The sequence below is a fragment of the Chaetodon auriga genome, chromosome 8 (assembly GCF_051107435.1).
Source record: "Chaetodon auriga isolate fChaAug3 chromosome 8, fChaAug3.hap1, whole genome shotgun sequence".
Lineage (NCBI taxonomy): Eukaryota > Metazoa > Chordata > Actinopteri > Chaetodontiformes > Chaetodontidae > Chaetodon > Chaetodon auriga.
The window spans coordinates 7,504,277-7,528,442 of record NC_135081.1 but is presented as its reverse complement, the minus strand read 5'-3'; the positions used below and the strand labels follow the sequence as shown (position 1 = coordinate 7,528,442).

General features: G+C 42.4%; 1 protein-coding gene across 1 annotated transcript in view; it reads right to left on the bottom strand.

The window, feature by feature from the left end:
• zfpm2a (zinc finger protein, FOG family member 2a) overlaps positions 1-24,166 on the bottom strand; it is a 116,429-nt gene that overhangs the window by 68,043 nt on the left and 24,220 nt on the right. Inside the window, exons 2-3 of the mRNA XM_076737735.1 lie at positions 16,438-16,596; positions 8,666-8,767 (exon numbers count right to left, since the gene is read on the bottom strand). Of these exons, the coding sequence (XP_076593850.1) occupies positions 8,666-8,767; positions 16,438-16,596 (261 nt within the window). The remainder of the gene's footprint in view (positions 1-8,665; positions 8,768-16,437; positions 16,597-24,166) is intronic.

The following is a 24,166-nucleotide window of genomic DNA, read 5'->3' as shown; positions in this document are numbered from 1 at the left end:
CCATAATTATGTTTTGATTATTTGCGAGTACTAAAATAAAACAGCAATTAATCTGTTGATGTAAGACAGGAAATAGAAGTACGGTGTACATATTAAACAACCCAGTTTACAGAGCGATGCAACATTAAAACAAAATCACATTTTGAGAATATAATTTGTACACCACCTCACCACCTCCCTTTCCCGCCTCCCCCAAAACTGATCTGAAGCGTGCTTAACATGCGCATAGGAGCTGACAGCCGTACAATCACGTGACACAGCTCAGCCAATCCTGAATTCATTTGAATTTTTAAGCCACGCTGTGATGAAGCCACTTGAGCATAAGAAAAGGTGAAGAGGCGACTGAAATAACAAACAAATCAGAATGATACACCGGGTCAAACGCTGCGCGTAACCTGTTTGTTTATCACATGTCACATCTGGCCAACACAGAGAGGTTTTTGGTTCGAAACATTTCTGAAGGGACATATTTAGACACATTTTGTGGACGTCTATTCCCCCACTGCTCCTCATGTCGGTGACAGGGGAGAGTAATCCTATACACAGGCTGCTATTGTGAAATGAGAAACTAGCCTCCTTCACTGCCAGAGACCAGATGCACCTCTCCCTCTCTCTCTCTCTCTGTCCTAATCTGTAAACGACTTAAAGGAGCCTTATCTCCGGGCTCTTCTGCTTCATTTCATGCTTGATTTACTTTAATTTGTCTGATAGGGCACAAGGATTTGGAAATGGCCCATCTTTCGGTGGAAAATGTTCTGATTTTTCTCCGGCATTGTTATGTGGAGGTTTTTGACTTTTCTCTCCCCCTCTCTCACTCCTCCTTCTCTTTCCTCCATCTCCATCTATTTCCCACTCTCCCTCTTCCTCTCTCCCTCCCTCTCTCTTTCTTTCTCCATCATCTCTTTTTTTTCTTTAGAGGTGGGGAGGGAGGGGGGCTGTGGGGGTGTGTGTGTGTGGGGGGGGGGATCTTGCTCCAGTGCAACAGTCTGTTTGAGTGCATTTAGATTCGAGCTAACACAGCAGAAACAAGTTTTCCATGAGGTGTGATTTTGTGATGGGCGACGGCGACACTGGAGTCGTGTTTGCCTTTCACATCCATATTGGGCGCAAAGCAGCCGAGTGCTTCAAACCACAAAGATCTTATGTTTAAGTTAAGAGGCGACTGGCCCTCCAGTTTAGCAAGTGGGTGAGCGGCTGGTGCTGATAAAGTTGCTCCACACTGAGGGACAGGGACAAACGACATGTCTACAGATGCCTCGAGTTCTTTTTCTGCTGGCGGAACTCAAGTACTTGCATGGCTGTCTGGCTGCTCCCGTCACCAAGACATTTTCTCCACTTCTATTTAGTGACTGAATGACAGTAGAGGCAGTGAGCTATGATTAGAGAAGCCCATATCTTACCAGATCCTGAATAATCTCCATCCCCTCCCACCAACGAGCAAGGCACAGAGGCGGCACAAAAAGCCAGAGAAAAAGAGACAAGGAGAATGGGCAGAGCTGTCCTGTGTGTACAGAGATGTCATATAGTCCCACTGGCCTCCTCTACACACTCACCACGGCCACTGAGAGGCAGAGGAGAAATCTAAATTCATTCAGCTGGAGTCAGCCTGACTGATCTGAACAGGTGCATTCACAATCAAAGAGCAATTCACATTCAAATCTGTGAAGGAAAAAAAAAGGATGATAAAAGAAGAAACCTCCCACATGAATCGGAGGTCTGCATTAAACAATTAAAGTGATTCTCCACTGCTAGTAACGTGTGATTTCAGTTTCCCACACAAACTGACACGAAACGTCATAAACCACACCTCCAAACACAATGTGCATAAATATATGGCTAACTACATGCACACACACACACACACACGCAAGCACGCACACAAACACACAGAGGAAGAAACAGGGAGACCATTGAAATTCATCTCACAGCCTGAATTTACTTAACTGCGGGTCTGTGCGCGGTGATAAACGGAGTGATGATCCGGCAACACGTCTTTATCCATGCTTTGCTTTAATTAACGGCGGCTTGTTTGTTGAAAAGATGATTAATATGCCAATGAAAATTGCATAATTGAATACCACAACACCCGCACAATCAGGGAGGAACATGCCATTTTTTATTAACTTTTTATTGTCATTATTATTACTATTATTTGGTATTTTAATTCACTTGACAAGCGGGCCCCACCCCCCACCACCCCTAAACAGAAAAAAGAAGGAGGTGGAATTGGCGTGACCAGTGGGCCAAGCTGGGCCCAGCTGTTCATCACCAATGAGAGGCCTACACAGGCGGGGGCACTGTTCTGATATCAATACCTACCAGTGTGAAGGCTGTAGATGAGTGTGTGCGCGTGGGAGAGAGAGTGTAGGGGGTTGGGGTTTTGGGAGAGATATGGCTTGGATGGGACTGAGTGCATTCCTATGGCCAAATAATAATGTGAGGACACCAAAGTCAATGAAAGTGAAACAGTCATGCATATGAAACTAAGCACTATCTGGAGCACTTGCATCCAGATTTTGCAAAAAAAGAAAAAAAAAAAAAAAAAAAAGCCTTGCAAATTCATGCATGAAAAAAGAACTACAAACCAAAGTCACTCAAATATACTCTGTAGTTTTATTTAAAAAAGGCCAAAAGAAATGAAAATTTCCACATGCGAGTTGAGTTTCAGTTGAGCAATCCAGAGTTTACCCAGCATTACATCCCCGAGCACCGCTTGCACGAGTGTCTCCATGTTAATGCTAAATACACACATCAAATATTCAACCAATTACAATGATACCTCTTAGAAAAACGTGTGCAGCTACAGCGCCTGGGAGGGTAAGCATTGCAGAACAAACATATTCAGAGAGCTAAAGAAAGACGCGATGGGTGTCAAGTCCCTGGGGGCAGAAACACCACCACCAGCCGCGCTTTAAGTCAGCTTCACATCTAGTGAGAGCTCTGGTTTTCTTCTGAATTCTTTGGGCTTGTTAATGTGAAATAGTAATCACAGTAAAAGAGATGGCTTTGTAAGTGGACACAAATTCAGCTGAGATGCAGACAAAATGGTTAGAAGTGAATTATCTTATTAAGGGCATTCTCAGTGTGCCACATCCCACGTATCCGCACAAAACTAGGACTGAATATAGTGACATCTTCCTCAGATGATAAGAACAGTGATTGCATTTTGCCCTATTTTAGATTATGTAACTAACAACCATGAAGTTCCTTCATAAAGCCTCTTAGTATAACGGATCAGTGACTAAATTTGCATCAAGGCGATGCAGCATAGGAGTACAGTGATTTGTCTAATCTCTTGTTGCATATTTCATCATTATAATCATACATTGTGAATTTGTGGAAGTGTGTGTGTGTGTGTGTGTGTGTGTTTGTGTGTGGTGCTGGGGGAGGTGTTGTCTCTCCACACACAGGTGATGCATGTAGTATAAAGCCTTCATCAGCAATCTCCTCAGAAGTAAATGTATTTGGAAAAAAAAAAAAGGCGGACAATGTTTACACGTAGAACTTTGATTGCAATTTAATTTTACATCACTCTGGGCCCAGAACTCACAGAGAAGCTGATGATGGACTTTCATCATCAGTATCAGCAATCTCAGTGTCATTCATGTTTTGTGAGACTTGTCTGAAGACTTTGAATAAACCCCTGGAGGAGCGAGATAAAACCTTCCTATTCTGAGAAAGAATTGCCATGATGCACGTCCAAATTTCTTGATTACAAGACGAGAAGGGGGGGGGGGGGGGAATAAAACCTTGAATGAAAGCCTGCGCTGAAAGTTTTCAGTTTGCTGATATAACAGTCAAGTGTGTCTATAAGTCTACTTAAAACGCTTAGGTATCAGTGGAGACAGCTGCGACACCCTCGTCTTATGATTCTGTCGAGACAGTACACTATCAAACCTTTCATACCGTTCCCAAGCTACATTTCCGGTGACAAAAGCTTTGCGAAAGCCTCCTGAAGGATTCATCTATATCCTAATATTTCCAATCCAATTTAACTGGAGCAGCCGGAGTGGTCTGAGCACTAGTTTACCAATCTTTGCTTTCCAAGACTCTGTGTGCTGAAGGCTTGAGGGGTTCAATCAATGGCGCTTTGATCTCGGCTGGAACCATAATTATTTAACATTGTTACAAGGATTTCTCTAATCCATCCTACCATTAAATCCCTTTTACACCCTCATCTTCTGCAGCCTAATCTGCATCTGGGTGCTCCGTTTGTCTCTCTCCCTCATTTCGGCTCACCCCTCCTTCCTTGACGACACCCTGACTTTATAATGGACTTGGGTGCTGAGTTAAAAAATGCCTTGTTTACTGAGAGCAACCTGACTGAACTGTGCTCAAATGGACTGTCGCTGGGCAAGAATTTAAAAGTTTCTTGCTGTATTTGCACTGGAGTTTGGGTCAGTTTGCTTTCAGTTCAGTTCAGGGCAAATGGTGAAAAGCATCTGCAACTAAAATGCAAAAATATGAACATTATGGACTGTTGATTACAGCTTATGGGGTCATAAAGACGCCATAACCTTCATCCTTGGTTCCGAGCATTTTCCTGTTTTTCCCCCTTGAACAAGTTTCTTCAGATGAACTGAGGATATTTCAAAGTTCAGGTAACTGATGCCCAAAAGGTTTAATCCCATCTGTTTATGTTGGTGATCACTTTGACTCCGAACAAAAAAGGGCCCACTGTCCTTTTGCAAATATTTGCGTGTCTGTGTTTCACCACGATATAAATAGCAGCACGGGCAACCGCAAACATTTGTTGAGGCACCTGCCACAGTATCGTGGCCATCTGGTCCTCCAATTCTCCTAGCATGACATATGTGCATTAAACCTGAAATGGCTATTGTTTTTTTTTTTTGTTGTTTTTTTTTTGGAGACTGGAAGAAGACGGATCGGCCACAGACCCTTCTGGGTTGGCTGGAGTCAAAAATGAGACTCATGAGTTTTTACATCTGACTGAAGCAGTGTTTTCAACGTGTGCATGTTTGATGTCCTGAAAGAGGGAAAAAGGGGGTGGATGAAATGGATATCGTTTTTAAGGCGCTGATGGTGGGTGCGGGGGTGGGGGTCTCTTTGCCTGTGCTCCGTCTGTGTCTGACCGTCAGGTAGATTCTCAGATGGCCACTCCTTCAGCTGACCCCTGCCTTGCCCTGGCTGATGCCCAGCTGGCACCAGGAGCTGAGTAAGCCAGCCGTCAGGCACAGCCAAAAGAAGAGATTTGTGGACAAGGTGATCACATGGCTTCTGTTACCTCCCTGTCACACTCATCTCCTCTTTCTGTATCTCCTCCTTTGCTGTGTCCTTTATTTTACCTGTATTTGTGACTATATCTACTATATCTATATATCTGTTTTCACCACTGTGTATGATACAAAGCCAGTAATGCACTTGTCATTAGAAGTTAAAGAGTGCACTTTAATCTCTGAAGGTCTTTGAATGTTAATGCTTCAGCTGCATCTACAGTAGTTTTACAAAGAAAGGTTTACAAAAAAATAACTGCGCCTTCATTAATACTTATATTACTGCATCTAACTTTAAGACTAAAATGAAGGTCAGTTCAATTCAATTCAAAGTATCAGTCATTCTTGCATGTTGTTTTACACATTGTCTCTAATGTTCGATGTGTTGGAGGAGCTGCACTTCCTTGAAGGTGGTGGAAGTGATTTTGAAAAAAGAACGGCCTGAATCAAAGGTCAAGAACCATCACTGGTGGAGCGGCCCCTTAAATACTGTTTTATTCTGTGTGCGTGCATGCTACAATACAATAAACTTAAATGAAGTACTTTGCTACCAGTGTAGTGCTCAGCAGTTATACAGTCCTGCAAAGCGTCATCATATCAGTCGTGTACAACACTGACAGGAATACATATATGCAGGTTCTATAGTTAAAGACCAGAGGAGCCCTGCTCCTGCTCCAGATATTTATCAGTTTATGAACTAAACTAGACTAAATACCACACTGAAACAAAGAGTATTCTATAGGCTTAACACTTTTACTAGAAATGACAGTGAACACATTAGCAGCTCTCTTAACGAACCCTGGATTTTCCTGACTTTCATAAGGGGGTGTAGTTTACACGAGCAAGCCGTTAGATAAGGCTGAGAACAAGTTCATTAGCGGAGTTAGCTAGCTAACACACACCATTCCCAATTAGCCTAGAGGAGAGCGAGTGGGAGAGAATGAGAGAGACAGAGTCAGATTCCTATCGCCACCAGTCCATGAAAATGAATAGAATAGCATGACACGCTATCTCCCAAATCAGCGGCTGATTGCGAAACATCCGTGACGAGAAATGAACACGAGACAGAAGATCAGTGTGCAGATTTGCTTAAGGACATACTTGTAGAGACGAGGGGAGAGAAAGGGAACTCGCTGGGTGTTCCACATCAGAGCCCCAGCACTCTGAACAGCACAGAAAAGGCAGCTATCAGATTAATAGTGAGTCATTCTGTGCGCTTCTCTGCTGTTCCAGACAGAAAGACAATCAGAGAACAGTGGGGCGATCGTGGACAGCACTTGACATGAGTTACTAAAGTGGAGATGAAACGCAGGGACAAAAAAAAAGTTCAATTAAAGGATGTAGATTGTAAAGGCTTTTGTTGTTACTCAGCAAAAGGGAAACGGTATGGAGGTGCTTCAATAGAATCACCAAAGCAGGTGGGCATGTTCCGAGTTAGCCCACCTCATTAAAAGGCTTCACTCTTTTTATGTAACGGCCATTACACATCCTATTCAGATGCACACGCGCAGTGATTAAAAATTATCTGTTGGTGATCACAATCACACCTGCTTAAACTTAAGCCAAAGAATAACAAAGAACTTTTGAATGCTGAACTATCTGAACATTTACAAAGAGATTAAAGGGTAGACAGTCTCAAACTAAATAAATTTGCTTTTAATCGCTTTGAACAGGAAGTCATGTCATTTCAAATGTTCCTATCTGATTGTCTGATTCCCCTCTTTATTCAAATTATAACATGCCCATCTGACTTTTGCAGCACAATGGGAAAAATTAAAAAGGGAAATGACCTTTCATGGCAGCCATGATGGGAGAGTGAATGGCATTATTATGCGCCAAGATTAATTTCTGCCCACTCTCAGCTGCCCATTGAGAAAACAGAGGGGCACGACTGCCTCAGTGTAAGTCACTTACTAATTGGTTGGTATATCATAGAGATGTCGGCAAAGTTACATTGCTGGTAACATGTTGATTACAAAATGATTTTTTTAATACATACATAAATACATACACACACACACACACACACACACACACACACACACACATATATAAAAACCTGACTCGATTGTATACAGTTTGTTCTTTAAGCTGGATGCAGCCATGTGCTAAGTATCATTATTCAGTTTGTAATACAGCAGAGATTAGGACGCAGTGCTCAAGTCTTCAAACTGGATGTCACTCGATAGCTCGGAAGCACTCAGGCTGTGGTTTAGTAAAACATGAAATGGGCATCATGTCTCACATCACCTCTTCTGCAGTTCAGCCATCCTCACTGTATGCAAGAGACACTTTACTCCCATAAAACTCAAGTCTTCCTCCTCCTCCTCCTCCTCTCCGCATCGCCCATCCAGCAGTGTGTTTCTGAGCCTCTAATTCTCATTCTGATGGCTAAGTAGAAGGGGGAAGGATAATTACAGTCAGTCATACATCTAGTCATGCTACATCCATCGCTCCTTTTCAAAGCAGTATTTTTAAGCTCAGCATTTTCTCCCCTCACATACAGCCTTTTTCCGCATGTGATGCCTTCTTTTTGTCATGGCCCCCATAGTTCTGAGCTGACCCCCTCAGCCCTCTCTCCTGACTGATCACAGTGATGGTTTATTACTGTCGTCCCAGCGTTCTTATCTTTAGCCAGCAATGCTCATTTCCTTCCCCAGATTTAAATGCAAATGTGAAATTTAATGATAAATGCATTATCTGATAGGTGCGATAACACTGATTCACTGTCAGTATAAAATACACACCCCGGGGGGCTTCGAGCTAGCAAGCACAACTTGCCCAAATCCACTTTTTCTCCCTCTCTCTCTACCTCTCTCTCCTCTTTTTTCTTTCTCTTTCTTTTTTGTACAAGCGCATGTACCTGCAATAAATTCTTGAGGTCATTTTATGCATTAAAAGGAATCATATTTTGTGTGTTCAGCAGTGTGGGTGCAGGCGATTGCTGGGCAGTAATTGCTCCGCAACTATCTTGTTCAATGTATTATCCATCACTTTGATGAAGTTACTCTTAGTAAAAGGCTAAAACAAGATAAAAAAAAGTGTTGTAAACTCTTTGTAAAAGCTACATCTGCATCGCATTATAGCTTTCTTTAGAAAATAAATGATAAACCTGCTTTTTTGTACAAGCAATTGTTGGTAATTTAATGTACTGTTAACTGAATGGTGGGTGTACACTTAGTTGAAGTAGCTTGTTGTATAGCATGAACACTTCTGACTCATTTGTCCTTCTGCAGTTGCTATACAAGACATAATGCTTTGTTACTTCGAAGCAAAAGTGTCTGCAAACACCCTGTTGCTCCTTTTAGGTTCAATGCCAAAATCAGTACCTTACCTCAAAGTATGCAACATGCATTGCAGTTAAGTTAGAATAACTTTGCCAAAGGGCACTCAGAAGCTATCTAGGAAAGCGATATGAAGACTTTTCTTACTTGGACCATCCCATTCATCTGGCCCCACGGCGGGGTGCCTGGTCTTCTCGCCCTGCCCGTCCATCTCCGTCTCTCCTGCTTCTCGGTTGCCATCTTCCTCTCCTGTAAGGCAGAAAAAGATTAAGTCCTATGAAGCATGCGAGACACAAAGTGAGCAGCACTCAATCCAAATTTAATGCTCAGACACCTAATTTAATTAATCACTGCATTATGGACTGTGCTGCCCTTCCAGAGGGCAGATTCTTAGGACTTTGGATGTTATCCCAGAAAAAATCATGTAGTTTTATAACTCTTTCCTGTACTAGTTGTGTGTGTGTGTGTGTGTGTGTGTGTGTGTGTGTGTGTGTGTGTGTCACAGTCTGAAGGTACGTGAGCCACTGACATTGTGTGCGACCGTGTGTTTATGTGTATATATCATTCTGTGTACGTACATTTGCTGTGAGCTCACCAGATCCAGCTGCATATTTTTATGTAAAAAGAGTTCCCATGAGTGCTTGCAGGAACAGGAGGTAGCCCCATGGAACAGGAAGGAAAGCAATGTGTGGGAGAGAGGTGGCTATTTATTACCGTTTGATCTATTGTGGAGCGAGGTAGAATGTGTGTTATAGGATGTAGGGCTGATTTACAGTCTCGGGGCTCGCACACACCATGCTAAAGGATATTTGGGTATCTCTCTCCAAGGTGTAAGTGCTTAAAGACCTTGTTAAACAGGCTCCACCTCTGAATGTATGGCTGATGGGAGCTCTTGTTGAGCGCTCTTGGATGCACTTACAGTAAAAAAATCTATTTTTGCATGTCTGTAGTAAGCACACTTTGTACTCAAAGTTTATAGACACATAAATCAGTGCTTAGTAGGCGCCCCTAGTGTGGCGCTCTGAATAAATCCAATGAGGCTGACACAGTGGTTGCACTGTGTCTCTCCAAACTCAGGCAAGTAAGAGCAAACCTGCTTGGGGCATGTAGTGGTAGCTGATAGTTTGTGGAGGAACATTTCCCTCACTTTTGTCACCATATCGTTTTCATCCCTTTGATGTTTTAAACCCAATAGTGAACGGTCAAGGACAGGCCTGGATTACTACAATGGATTACTACACTTCATACACTCAACAAGGCAAAAAGGGATGATGTGTAGATTCAAACGTGAATATATTTGGATGACAAAGACAATATATCGTTAAGATGTGGCTGACACAGCCTGCAATAAAAATCTATCACCAAATATGACAGGACATACGTACACGTTGTCGTGTGGTTGTTTACCACATCTGTATCTGATTTTTTCCCCCCACAGCTTCCAAAAAGCATTTCAGAGTGTTAGTTATCACACTTCCAGTGACAACTGCCACGGGACACACACTACTTTACTCCCGAGCCATCCGTCCTCAGTTAGGTTAATCTCCAGATCAAGCACACACACCATGCTTGTTTAGCTTTTTTTTTGACATGGCTCACTTCAAAGAAGGTAGCAAACATTGCCAAAAGGATGTCAGCTTTCTGCCTCGCACGAAAAGAGGAGACGTATACGAAGGAAAAAGTGATAGTGAAGGGAAGTCTGTAGAAATGTCCTACTTACAGTACATGAGGTCATTATGACCCAGTTTTGCTTATGCAAGTGTCTGCTTGGGCAGGCGATTTCTCCCCCCCACTCCTTCCCTCTCCCAGTATATTATCAGGGAGCCCACTCAACTAAATTCCCCCCACTATTTATTGTTGGGCCTGAAGAACCTCTTTAGCATACTAGACTTGTATTATGACGAGGATAACAAAGGCGTATATCAACAGTTCCTTCCAATGGAGCGGAGTTTAAAAAAAGCTGGCGAGATAACATTAAAGGCACTACCTTGATCTCAGGCGAACATGTTAAGCCCTGTAACGAAACGTATTGGAAGTGTTTAATTACAGCCCGGGAAATGAAGCTACAAGATGATTCCTTAATTAAGCAGTGATTAAGGATTTTCTGCCTTCTATCTAACACAGTTTGCAATGCATTTTAAACACAATCGCCCAGGCAACCTCACAGGGAACAATGTCACAGGGCTTTGATGAAGTTTCCTGCACAAATGTCACCAGTAAAAAGCAGAGCAGAGGAAGTGCTGGAGCAGCACTCCTTTGCTTACAGTGAGGTCTGATAAAACCTGGAATACAGAGGAATATGGAGACCCATTTTTATGGTTTAAACGACATAGGAATTTTGGCCTTTCTGATATAGAAATAGATTGATTGAGGTGCTCCACTCCACATTTGCAGTGGTCCACTATATGTAATAGGAACCCTGCCTTGTTTCATCATTTGAACTGAAACCCTCTGCTGTCTTATCAAGGGAGACAGATTGTCAATGATCATTCTCTACATTATCGCCTAGATCATAATTTACATCTGGCTTAGGTTCCTTTCCCTGCACAGTCAAATGGAGATACTTCAGGCTGAGTGAGAGAAGGCAGAACAGAACAGAAGGGACGGGGAGGGCTGGGGAGGCAAGGCGGCCTGCTGGGTGCAGGGTTGGCGGGCATGCAAGAGGAGCCAGTGAGCTGTTAAAATCAGCCCTATCGCTGCTCTATCAAAGGACAGCTCTCTAGCCAAACCGCAGTCACACGCAGCATGCTATGCATTCAGGTCAATAAGCTTATAGGCGATTTACACACACAATTCCTGGAGCAAGGTAGCAACAAAGTCATATTGGCTTTTTCTCTCCCTTTTAGCATTGTCTCTGCCAAGGAAGCCCTTGAAAATGTCAATCTCTCGTGTGCGACTTTAAGGAGCTCAGAGCGCTCTAATCCTGACCACTGAGTCTAGAGACAGGTCGCAATTTCTGCAAAATGGAGTATAAGTATTTTTAAGTCTTCATATGGGATTGCACAGTTCTATATGTTACTGAATTCTAGGCTCAATGACTTTAACCCACTGCCACTTTTCTAAACCCATCCCAATCTTGCTAGTGTAGCTTAGCAATGATTTTCAGAATGTAATATTAGGGGGGACGCCAGCAATCCGCCAGCAGTGGTAGTGCTAGTCAGTTGATATTGCATATTAGGTTGTTGATGCAGATTATGCTGCAACAGATAAAGTCAATTCCAGGAAGCAACCTCTTTCACCAAAGTCAAGCATAGCTGTAAGACTTCTCTGCTATCTGAAAAATAGGTTTGAATTGCATGCAATTTGTGGCAGGCAGAGCACTCCAATGGAGGAAGGCTATTAGTGAAATGCCTTGCCACTGTCTCTTTAAATGCCAATAAATTCCCATCATTACAGAATCTGGCAGTTTTCCTCCCTGTCTGCAGCCTGGGTCTTTATCTCGCTCTGCCTCAGTCTCTGAGCATGTAGATCTGGCCCAGTTAGATTGTCATACTTAACAAACATTAATGATTAATTTCCTCCACTGAGTCAAATGGGGCTAAAGGGATGACTCGATTCATCTTATCGCACCACAAATTAGCATTTCCCCATATTCTCCAGCATCAACTGTGCATTAAAATTCCACATTTACCATTCTGGGCACTGGCAGCTGTGGCGAAAGCGCCAAGGAGATCTTCCTCCTGTGTTGCTGGAGATTCTGATTACTTCTGTGTTACACAAAGAGTGGCATAATTAATTCTGCCACTTTCTGTTTGCTACTGTACATCTCTGACTGCTGCAAGTCAAAGTACTCACTCAGAGGTTATTTGAAGGGTCAAGGTGGGTTTGTTATGTGCTATGTTAAGTCCTGTGTATGCAGTCCTGAGCTTTCTCTCTTCACTTCCACTGTGATAAAATGTTTCTGCCTACATTATGATTCCTGTCATTTGAGGAGGACGCTGCAGAAGAGGGCTAAATGTTCACATTGAGTTGTTCTTGATGCATCCTGACACACAAACACTCACAACAGCATCAGAATCAAGCAGCCTGAGCTGAAAAAAGTCATGTAATTTGACTCCTCAAAAAGGTGCTTCATGGTGAGGAAATGAGACACATGAAATGACATGTAAATTTACTGTCAGAGCAAACTAAGGAAGTCATTTGTCATCAGACAGCACTTGGAACGCACAAAGGGAACAGCTTGTGGCAACACCCTGTGCTGAACTTCACAGATAGCCAACAATAAAAGAGGGGGTAAAACAGCAAGGTGAAATTTCACAATTTCAGTAAAAAAGATGCCACTCAGTGTATATAAAAGAGGTATCTTTCTTACAATTATGGAGCCAGGTGTGTCAATAGAGTATAAATCTTTGCTGTGGAGTCAGCGCGTTCAACTGTGGGCTCTTCACAAGCAGAGCTCCATAAATGTGAAATTGACCGAGCAGGAGAAGTTGTTTGAGGTAAGATTCTGTTTTAATCGCAGGAAAAGCCAAGGTTATTTCTTTAGATATGAGGCTTTTTTTCTCCCAGAGCTCTCAATAGGTATATGTGCTGTATATTAAAACAGAGCTCCTTCTCTCTGGGGCTCTATTATTCTACCAAGCTGTTTCATTTCACACCCATATATGTTGTTCCAGTAACATTATGTTGAGAGTCATTGACAAGGGACTCTTCATACATTTATTGGCGATTGCTACATGTGGAAATGTAGTAGTTCTAGTGTTGGCTTACAGTTTTCTTTATTCTTGATAAAAATGATGAGTGCTTCTCAAAGCTGGGGTCAGGACCCCTATAAATGGTAGCAGCATCATTATAAGGGACAGTGGAAATGGAAGGAGTCAGATCCTTTACTTCAGTAAAGGAGTAAAACCACAGAGCAAAAATACACAGCTACAAGTAAAAGTCCCTCATTCAAAATTTTATTTTAGTAAAGGTGCAGGTGTTATCATCAAAGTGGACCCTTTCAAAGCGCTTCTTCTTATACACAGTGTGTTATTGATTACTATTATTGATATATTGACGTGTAAGCAGAATTTCAATGTTGTTATTGAGCTAGATGGGCTAATTTTAACTACTTCATGTACAGTTGGGGAGTTTATTATGTGAAAAATGCATCATACATTATTTGTTGATCATAAGTATCATATGTATCATATGTAAAATCTGAACCTGCAATGTAAAGTACCGTAAAATGAAAATACCTAATTGAAGTGCTATAAAGGTACCCAAACACTGTAGTTAAGTATATAAAAAAATTTACTTGGGTTAAAATAATAGTAATAATATTTAGGTTACCTTTGACTGCTGCAGGATTTTAAGATGATTAAGAGATTGGAACGCTAAAAAAAATGTTCTTCTCGACAAAGTTGGACTTGATTTATATAAATTAATTTCATTATTTTTTCTGAATTACTGGAGAGAAAAAATGGTTCATACAGAACAAGGAAAATAATCACTCCTGTTGTTGAACTGGTCCCAACCCATAGACGTATGCAACTAGTGATATAATGAGCACATAACTGTTTGTGCTGAGGGTCATGAGGCTAAATGGTTCGGAACCACTGCAGATGGGGCTTTGGGGGAAAATCGACTGGGATATGTCACTTCTTCTTTTCCTGAAAATTGCATTACATTCACAGTTTAGCATCAGTGAGGTTTCACAATTATGTTGCAGAAGCAAATAGGCCTCTGCATGTGATACCACCAACATCTCCCAAACCACAACTATGAAAGCACCAAAAACCATTGAGAGCCTTGACATCATTAATCAAACAGGTTAAGGAGTCAAACATCACCCAATTTAGAGGTCCCCAAGCCTCAGACCAAGATGGGACGTCAAGGTGCTCCATGCACTTATCTGGGGAGTCCCTTTTCTGCAAGGGTAAGGCAAATGACTGAGTCTTTGGTGGCATTCAACTTCTTGACCTTTGCGCCTTTAAGCGGCTTTGCTACTTCACCGCACTCTGATCAAAGTTAATAAGTGCTTCATATGTTAATGAAAATTGGTACTCCTCTTTGTGTTCCTACAGCTTTTTAATACCTATTATAGACTGAAACTTTTAATGGAGGTTTTAGGTCCCCCTGACAAGCCCATTTCAGAGAGTGACTACACAGATACAAGGCTAAGCTAAGACCAGAGAGTCGCTGCTCAGTGGAGGAACCTTACACGGGAGACCTTATTCTCTGGGAAGCAGCAGAAGATAAAGGCCATGGGATGAGTGGCTGCTTTAAAACCCACGTTCAAGTCCGCACAGGGCTAATTACAGCACGCCATCACATTTGAGAGGGTTTAGTTAATCAAGGGGGCTCTCTTTTTCCTCCTATAGTCGAGGAATAACACACTTAAACCATTTAATGCTGCCAGGATTGCGTCCTGTTTAATTCACGGCAGTTTCACATAAGTGGGGTAAATTTAAGCTACGCCGACATTAGTTTTAAATAGATCTAATTGAGGAAGGGATCATGGGGAAAATGGCTACACCTGATGATTGCGCACAACTTGCCATGAGGAAAAAAGAAATTTGGATAGTACATCATTTGGGTCTTAGGAGGCAAAGGGAGACTTAGCTACTGTAAGCTCAGATAGCAAAGTAATAAAAAAAATCTGACTAGTAAGGCTTGTGTATGACAAGGAACAGATTACCAGTGTCTCCAAAAAGTAGTATTTGACATTTGGGATTGCTATTTAGTGTTGACTTTATTCATAAACATGGAAAGGAGATTTGAGGCCCATTTCCTCATGCGGTTTTATCCAAAACAATGGAAATATCAAACGGCTCTGACAAGGTTCTTTGAAGATTTTCAGAAGTTGTACTTTTTTTTTTTCCCAAGCTGTAGCCACCAATGTGTACTGCACCATCTATTTCATAGCTACTGGGTTATTACAAGACCATACATTCCACTTTGAAGTTTGTGTAAGGACACATTACGAAGGAGACAAAGGCTAAAGCAAACGAGGCGTCGCTGGTAATTGCAATTTCCGAACAATTGTGCCGTTCAACTTCTCCCCGAGAACAAAAGGAAAACATTATTGATACGATTACTGGGGCATACCTGAAACATGAAAGATTTATTTTTCTTCAATAATGTAATCCCACGAGGCACATCAGTTTAGAAGTGTGAAGAAATAATTCTAAACAATTTTCCCTTTGAAAGGAGGAGGAAGAGGCAGACATTCAAAGCATTGGTTCTTCATTAAAAAGTCAAATTTATGGCATCCCTGCGCCAGTAAGAGTGGGGACACCTGGGGTAGTGAAAGCCACGCGACCGGGGGGTAGGAAGAGGTGGGGGTGGGGGAGTTAGGGGGAGGGAGGCGGGACAAGTCTGTCATCTTCACACTGTAACCTGGAGCAGACCACAAATTAGCTCCTGTGATGGCAAGGTGTGACCGAAATGAAACAAACATACAAAGAAGCAATCTAATTGAATTGGAGTTCAAAGAGGACTCGGGCGCATTTGGCGATGCTAAGGCGCTTTATAGTGCTGGACCTCCGAGCAGTAGCAGGTGCTGCTGAGTGTTCACAGAGCTTTCGCGCCGGCTCAAAGGGAAGTGCTACGCTCTCCAGTGCATTGGTGTACCGTAGCACACCTTCACAGCACTATCACAGAGGGAGAGCCAGTGTTGCCGATGCCATCTCTCTCTCAGATCAAACCACTGCTCTTGGGTGGATGGCTAGGATCAAATATCAAACTGGATAGTTTCAACTGTAGGCAGTGATGCGGGAGAAATTCTCGTACGGATACAAGTTGTGCCAGGTTTGATTTGAACATGTTGTGGAATTTTATTAGACACCATTGGCAGGAGTTAAACTTATTTTTGATGCTTGGCACAAGGGTGGCTTAACATATTGTCTCAGATTAGGTATTAAAAAGAGCACCGTGCACTGCTTGTGGAGAACAGCTTTTAAAGTTCTGGTTTAGAATAAGTAAGCGATGCTCACCTTTGTTGCAGAAGTACTCCATGTCTTCACAGCTCATGTTCTCTGTCTCAAACTCTGCGGAGAAGTTCTCCTCCACCGAGAACTCGTCTTTGGCCAAGAGCTCGTTCTCCTCGGAGACGCACTCCTCCTCCTCTTCCTCCAGGCCATCCTCCAGAGGACCTGAGGGAACACACACACATACACACACAGACACGCACACAGACACACACAAGGGAGATGCTAAGCAGTTTCATCACATCCTTCAGGCGCTCAAAAAACTTCTCCCTCTCTTTGTTTCTTTTGTTGAGATACTACAAATGTAGATACAACTCGCAAGTGCAGAACAGCACTGTACTGTCTATACACCCCATGTTCAGATATAGTATTTCATATAGACAAAGATAAGGCCATGTCAATAAAGAATATTATTGTACCATAATATTTCATAAAGGCCTTTCCATTATAGTTACTGAAAAAGCCCTCAGAGACCCCACGCTTTCTGAAAAACAAGCTGAAATACAGCCAAGGTGAACGCTGATTTTAATCCTGGAACCTGCAAAACAAAACCTCACACAGACGGAGGGAGCAGGAAAAAAAAAGTTCCTTTCCAGACTTTTCATAAAGGCATCAGCATGGGAGGAGGAAAGAAAATACTTTTATTAATTTGTTAGCCTTATCACAGGGTACAATGTTGATTTTCCATTTACATTCCATGCCTCCGGGTAACACACCAGTGCAATCTTAAAGGAGACACTTTTCCGTGTGATTAATGTTTTCCCCCCTCTGTGCAATATTATTTCTTTAAATCTAAATGATTTCAGAGTTTTGCTTGTAGCTGTACATCTCTTTTGGTATTTGCATATTACCATTTTGCTTCAATCAAGGGCGTTGATGGAATTACTGTACTGCTACCTGAATTGTATTAGTTCTGAAAAACATCTCACCCGCCATTTGAATGTTATTAAGATAATGTGCATCTGGCACACCTCTCCTTCCCAAACCAAAACATAGCTCCAATGTCTGCACACGAATTTACATAGCAAAGAAGTGATGCAACACTGCAAGTTTAAGGTTAGTTTATATTTGAAATAGCAGAGTCCAAGCAAGAAACCTGCACAATTTTCCTAAAAAAAAAAAAAAAAAGGAAAAAAAAGCCTCCTTCCTGAGCTACGAATAATCAAATCAAAAGTGGATACATGTGGATGCTGTCTCCGTTTCTGTCTGTCACACATGAGCTATGTTGCAGCCTCTTCTGCATCATCCTGGAGCTCAAACAGAGTGCACTGATATCCTCTCGACACCTTTCAACGTGTTTGTTCTATTGTAGCACGAGTGAACCCCTCAGCTTTAATAAAGCAATAATTTCAGTTCAGAAAGTGGGGCTGGTGTGCCTCTCCTGTTTCTCTTTCTTCTTGCACCGAGCCTCATAAAAGACCCCCCTGATGTCCACAAACTGCTTGCTCTTTTCATTAGTCTTATAAATTACTCCTTTGTAGAGGTCTACATCTGCAGGAGCCCCGGACATGAAAAGAATTAGCACACAGATCTCTAATAGACACTGCGGAGGCAGAGTGCTGCTTTTAAATTAGGATACAGTTTTATGATCTTATCTGATGCCTTCTGCTGATTTGCTGAGGAGTGAAGTGAGGCGTGAAGTGACTCGATGAGTCTACCATCGCTTAAGATGATACTGAGAGATAAATATCGCAGTATCAAGGGGAGATTGTATGACTGGCGTTAAAAGCTCCTGCCAAGGCAATCGAAGACAGTGTGAAAGAAAGCAGGGAAATACATTCCTATACACACACTCTGTACACATTCCATTACACAGCTGAATAAGAACTGTGTATACAACTAAACGATTCTTCCTCTGTTGCCGGCAAATACAGCAGCACTACTGCACCACAGAAAATAGACCTACAGTGTTGTGCGATAATAAGGGTAAAGGGAGATTAAAGATAAACTTCATGGTCAATAAGACACAAAGATTAGGTAGATAAGATGAGATAGAATTGAGGTTTAATAGACTCAGAATAAGGGCATCTCACTTCCCCACTCTAACAGATAGTAACTAAATGGAGCATTTTCAAACTGATAGAGATACCGGAGGCCTTGGTGAATATGGAAAAATGAAGTGCTCCACCCAGTCAGAGACTCTAAAGGGGGTCTGATGGCTACTTCTTGGGGAATGCGTAGATTACTAAAGTTTGTGTGCATTCTCACATGTTTAGTTTATTATACAGTATTCATTGCATGGAGAGACCTGAAATTATTTCAGAGACAGCAATGATAAGAATAATGACTTTCTAAACGACTAGCACCACACTCCTAACTCATTTTCTGATAGTGGCGTTCCTGCTATATTTAGTTGTGTACTGTTTAAAATCCTGTCACATTCACTGTGTGACCTGCGCTTGTTGGTGCATTTCTATAGAGTCTGCTGACGATTTGGGCCAGAGGAATGTCTGCTGCTTCACCCTCTTATCAAGCCTCCTCTGGAGTTCAGATGGCCAATGACACCGCGGAGAGTGAGTCTGCATTTCACGCCGCCCCAGAAAACAACACAGTGTGCTTTAAAATGGTGCGCTCGTTACAACAGATACAAAAATCTGTAAAAAGCAAGGGATTTTACACGAGAGGTGCTTTGGAAACTTACTTGGAAATCTTACAAAAGAAAAGTCCCCATTTAACGGCGTCTTTTTTGAAGTTTGAAATCTAACCTTTGAAAACGTCCATCAGGTCTAAACTCCTATTTCTTAACAAATCAGTCATTTTCAAAACCACAGAAAAATAAAATAATTCATGAGTGAATGAATGAACGCAACCACAATTTTGATATTTGACTGATCAACATCATGTCATGCATACAGGAGAAATGACAAATATTCAATGATTTCAGCATCTCAAGTGTCATCATTTGCTGTTTTCCTCTGGTTTATATCATTTTAGGTTGAACGTCTTTGGGTCATTCATTTGCTCCTTACTGAATAGGTGATTCCTAACTTCGAATCACACGGGATCCCTAATAAATCTGAGGCAGTCACACCAAGACTATGGTTATAAGAATAATGTTTCTGACACACTAAAATGATTTTCTGCTTTTTTATGAAATCTTGGATGCTTTAACCATTTCAGGCCTCTGAAAATCCTTCATGTGTAAACAATCTGAGAGGAAAAAACACTCTTTTATTACACTGCTCAACAGTCTTCTCCTTTAATAGGTCATAACCTGTGATGAGTCTGATGACGAATCATTTAAAGTCAAAACGGCTGGGAACGACTCAACCAAACAATGAATCAATTCATTATGAAAAATAATCATTAATTAAGAGAATAATTATTGTCAGTCCTACAATAATCACCTTTACACTCAAGTCTGACAGCTGTTCTGTTCAGACTTTCAAGTGCTAATTCATGAGTTTCTCTCTACAGAAGGCTTGGTTTGCTAAACTCATCCCAGCACAAAGACTAGTATCGGCTCAATTTTAAGAGCATGTTTTAGGAAACTACACCCTGTCTTAACTTTTCCCCAATCAGGGTCAGTGTCCAGGTATTCCTGCACTCCTCCAGCCCCGTCATCCACACCCTCCACCCTGAACTGTATCATCCGCATTCATCAGACTCTTCCTCTGCCGACTACAGAGAGAAATCTCAGCCCTGTTCAAACAGTCGTGCAGTAGGAGCAGCGGGCAGGAGCAGCCAGTGCTAATAGAGACATTGGTAGCTGAATGCAGGCTTGATCACAGTGGCTCTTTTGTTCATGGCATGGCCTCTGTCTGATAGGGATCGGCCATGCGGAGTGGAGCTCCGGAGAGGGATATGGTAATGCCCCCACTGAGTCTATAAAATGGGGTGATACTCTGAGACCATATGATGGACAGAGGATTAATGAGTCACAGAGGAAGGGGCGCAGGGAAGAGAGGAGTACGGACAGAGGTGCCGGATCGAGAATATCTTTCAAGAAAGCACTCTGTGCACCAGTCTGCGCCTCGGTGGACTAAAACAGAAAATGGAAAAAGCACACAGATGTGCCAACCTTGCCTCGGAAACTCACACTTAAAAAAAAGAAAAAAAAGAAGGGCTCTAAACAAATATGTGTGTATGTGCAAAACTGTACGAGTGACTGCTAATTTCATGGCGTGCTTTTTCAGCCGTCCGCAATGTGGGGAGCTTGTGGCCAGGCTGTGATAGCGATACCACACATTATCAGCAGGCTCCACAGTGTGATGTGTGGATCACAAACCCAGCCTCCTCTATAGCTCCCTAATTAGAGGTGAGGTAATTGAATCTGACAGAACAAAGCGGCAGATCTCTATAAGCATGGAAATCATTTTTGCTCCCACCTATACAGTTTTTCATCCAAAAGGTCCATTGAAAATGTGTCCAAGCTGGCCTGGGGATAAAACGTAGCACCTGAGACTAAACATGAATGCATAATGCAGCCCTAAAATCCAACAGGGCCGTGCAGCTCAACCTCTGCCAACTCCGCTCCCTGTGACTGGCCCTTTGTGCCAACACTGATACTGGGCCTTCTTCACTTCCAGGTGAGCACACACATACTCCGCAGGACTCTTCAAACTTCTGCGTGGGAGGAAATACAGAAATCCAGACTTTGTCTCAAGTTGCGAGTAGCCGTACGCTGTGAGCCAGGTAGGCTTAGATACACATTCATAAGTTTACCTCCACAGCTGGAGGAAAGAAATGGATAAACACTGACTCTCTGACAGAAAAGTGTGAAAATAGAGAAAACAATTTTGTCTCATCTTGCGCGAGGGGCTGAGTGAGAAGAGAAAGAGAAGGAGGAGAAAGCGGAGAGAGGCAAGGAGAGACTGGGGGCCATACTGTCTCCTCAGCTCTAATGACCTTTGGGATGAAGAGGGCTCCCTCAGCCTTGGAGGAGACTTAGTGTATATTTTACAGGGCTCAGGCCTCTAATTTAATCCTTGATCACTGTAATGAAATAGATACCATTTACGCAACTCTTAATAGCTTAATATGCTACAGGAACCCTCAAAGGATTTTTTCATTTCAAACATCTTTTTTCATACTGCGCGCACATGTTGCAAAAAAAAAGAAAAAAAAAAAAGGCTTTTTCCAAGTTGTACACTGTGATCAAACTAAATGTGGAGCTAATGCTGTAACACGAGTCAAAAGTAAATTACCATTTTGTATATTGTCTGTGAATGGTTGCTTGTGTGTGTGTGTGTGTGTGTGTGTGTGTGTGTGTATGTGTGTGTGCTGGGAGGAGCGTGGAACAGCTTCAGTGGAGACTGATGTGTTCTCAGAGCTGCAGTGTGTGACCAAGAATAAGCAATGGTATTGTTTAACTTGATTTTCCGGTTGCTAAGCAATGTAATTCTCGTGATTAGAAATGGCTGCCTTCCTAAATTCGGGCACTTACAATCAACAGTCAACAAACTGCTTGAGAACTCCAACGCTCATCTGGAAATTGCGGTGAAAAGGAGGGAGGGCGGGTTCATGGGAGGAGGGGGTGGGTGACAGGGAGTGTGTATGTTCACACATGTCAACATACACACTCTTCTGTGAGGCCGCGGCATGAGAGATGACAAGGCATCTGAAGGCGATCTGATGACATCATGCATTTAGATGGCCCACTAAGTTTACAGTACTGTACATCTGTGCCTTGTGCAGTAACGCTGAGACACACCCATCGGCTGTATCGCTGTCTCCGAATTCCTCCTCACAGCTTGTGATAGGGCTGCCCCAATGCAGAATGATATTATTTCTGTAAGACAGAGATTTATTTTTGTTCGCATTTCTCAAACACTGTCAACATAATTCTAGTCGAGTATCTTATTCCAATCAGACACAACGTTGGATCCCAGCATGTTTGCAGAGTTGCTAAGTTCTGTGTTGTTGCGCCCAGTGTTTCTGTCTGGACTGTTGAAGGGGAATAACACGCTCTTACTTCTTTATCCAATGAATTTGAATTGGAATGGCATGAAAACATGCTGGCATTTGACTATGCCATTAAAATGCTGGAGGCACCTCTGAGCGTGCCCGAGGGCTTCAGCAGATGCCAGCCAGTTTCTCTGTGGAGTTAGCTGGGTCCTGCTTCACTCTACTGCATCCACTTGCCTCTCTAGAGTTTACAGAGACACACACGTCCAAGTGGACACTGGGACAACGTTTGGTCCATAAAAGTCACGAAGCTTGTCCTCCAACTAATACGAGCTTAGCTAATGCCTCTCTTGCAGCGTAACATTTGCTTTGCAGTGGCAACGAACAGATTAAAACTCTGTTAAAATGGCCACTCTGCTGTATTTAAGCATCCTCAAGTCCTTCCTGTTACACACATGCTCGTCCTCTGGCTGAATGATTTATTAGTGTCATTCTGTTACTTATAAGGAAATAAAAGTTAACCATGTGCCTGTACACTGGATGTGACAGCTGAAACAAAGCAGGTAAAATATGTGTGGTCTTAATTACTGGTTTATAAGCGAGCTTTTCACGAGAACGTTCACTTTTAATGAAGCCATTGACTGAGGCTCCTCCAGGGAGCTATCATGGTTAAGTGGGGGCATCCATCTTCAGCCATTGGCTCGTCTGCAGACGAGTGGAGGCTCTGTCTACAGCACACTCACCTCATATTGGCTCACTTTATCTCCACTAAGTAAAGTCTGTTGGAGGGTGCTAACACTGGCAAGAAAATACTTTTCTTCACCAGCTCTGATGAGGCTGAGGGAGTTTTCATCCTGTAGTGGCACCAGACACTTGACTGTGTCTTAAGTGCTTAATAAGATGCTGCTGTTTAACCTGAAAACCGTTGTACTCATAACATTCGGCGGCCTGCGAGTCTGTGGGGGCTGAAATAGCATTATTGTAAATGCTAAAACTGCCTCTGCGACAATTAGCTTTTAGTGGAGCATCATTTCAAAGAATTTAATGGGCAGTCTTCAGAAAAAGGAAAATGATTACTGTATCAAATAATGTAGATAAAACAATATTTTCCCATCAAGGACTTTCTATGAAATGGATATATCTAAGATGTCAATTTCATTCCAGTATTATGAAGGATGGGGGGCTCCTTTCGCAATAAATTCTTCATTAATTCAATTCTAATTTTCCTCTGGTTCCTATTTCTACTATTGATAGTTCCACTTCTTAATACCTCGGATAAGGGGGAGAAAATCATTGCAATAACTCAGTGGAGACTGTGAGCAGCAGATAGGATCTAAATATTACCAATGCCAAAAGAAGTGTGAAGTCTGATGAACATTTCAAAAGAACAATTCTTTATGGATCAGCTAAATCTTTTCCACTTTTTAATTAAAAGTAAAGAAAATAGAAGTTAATTATCCTGTAAAGATTAGCTGGTGGGCATCTTTCTGTAAATTAGTTCTAATTAAAAGGAAATTGTCAAATGACATTCAAAGCACTGTCCTTTAAAACACAGACCGAGATGGGCTTTTTTTCCTCCTCCCCCCCTGCCCCCCCCCTCCTCAGCCTCCTTCCTAATTCTTGATCTGGCCATGTGAAGCTTCTTGCTGGAAGATTAGGATTCTGCCAGTGCTTCAGACAGTACACGCACACACATGCATGCACGCACGCACGCACGAACACACACCCACACACACACACACACACACACACACACTCCCCGCTCCCTGGATAGCAGGCCTCTAGCACACTGTGAAATACTACTGCATCAATGGGGAGCTAGTGGCTGCTGGAGATAAATACTCCTCATTGATAAATGATTGCACTGATTAGCTGCTTGAAATGAGGC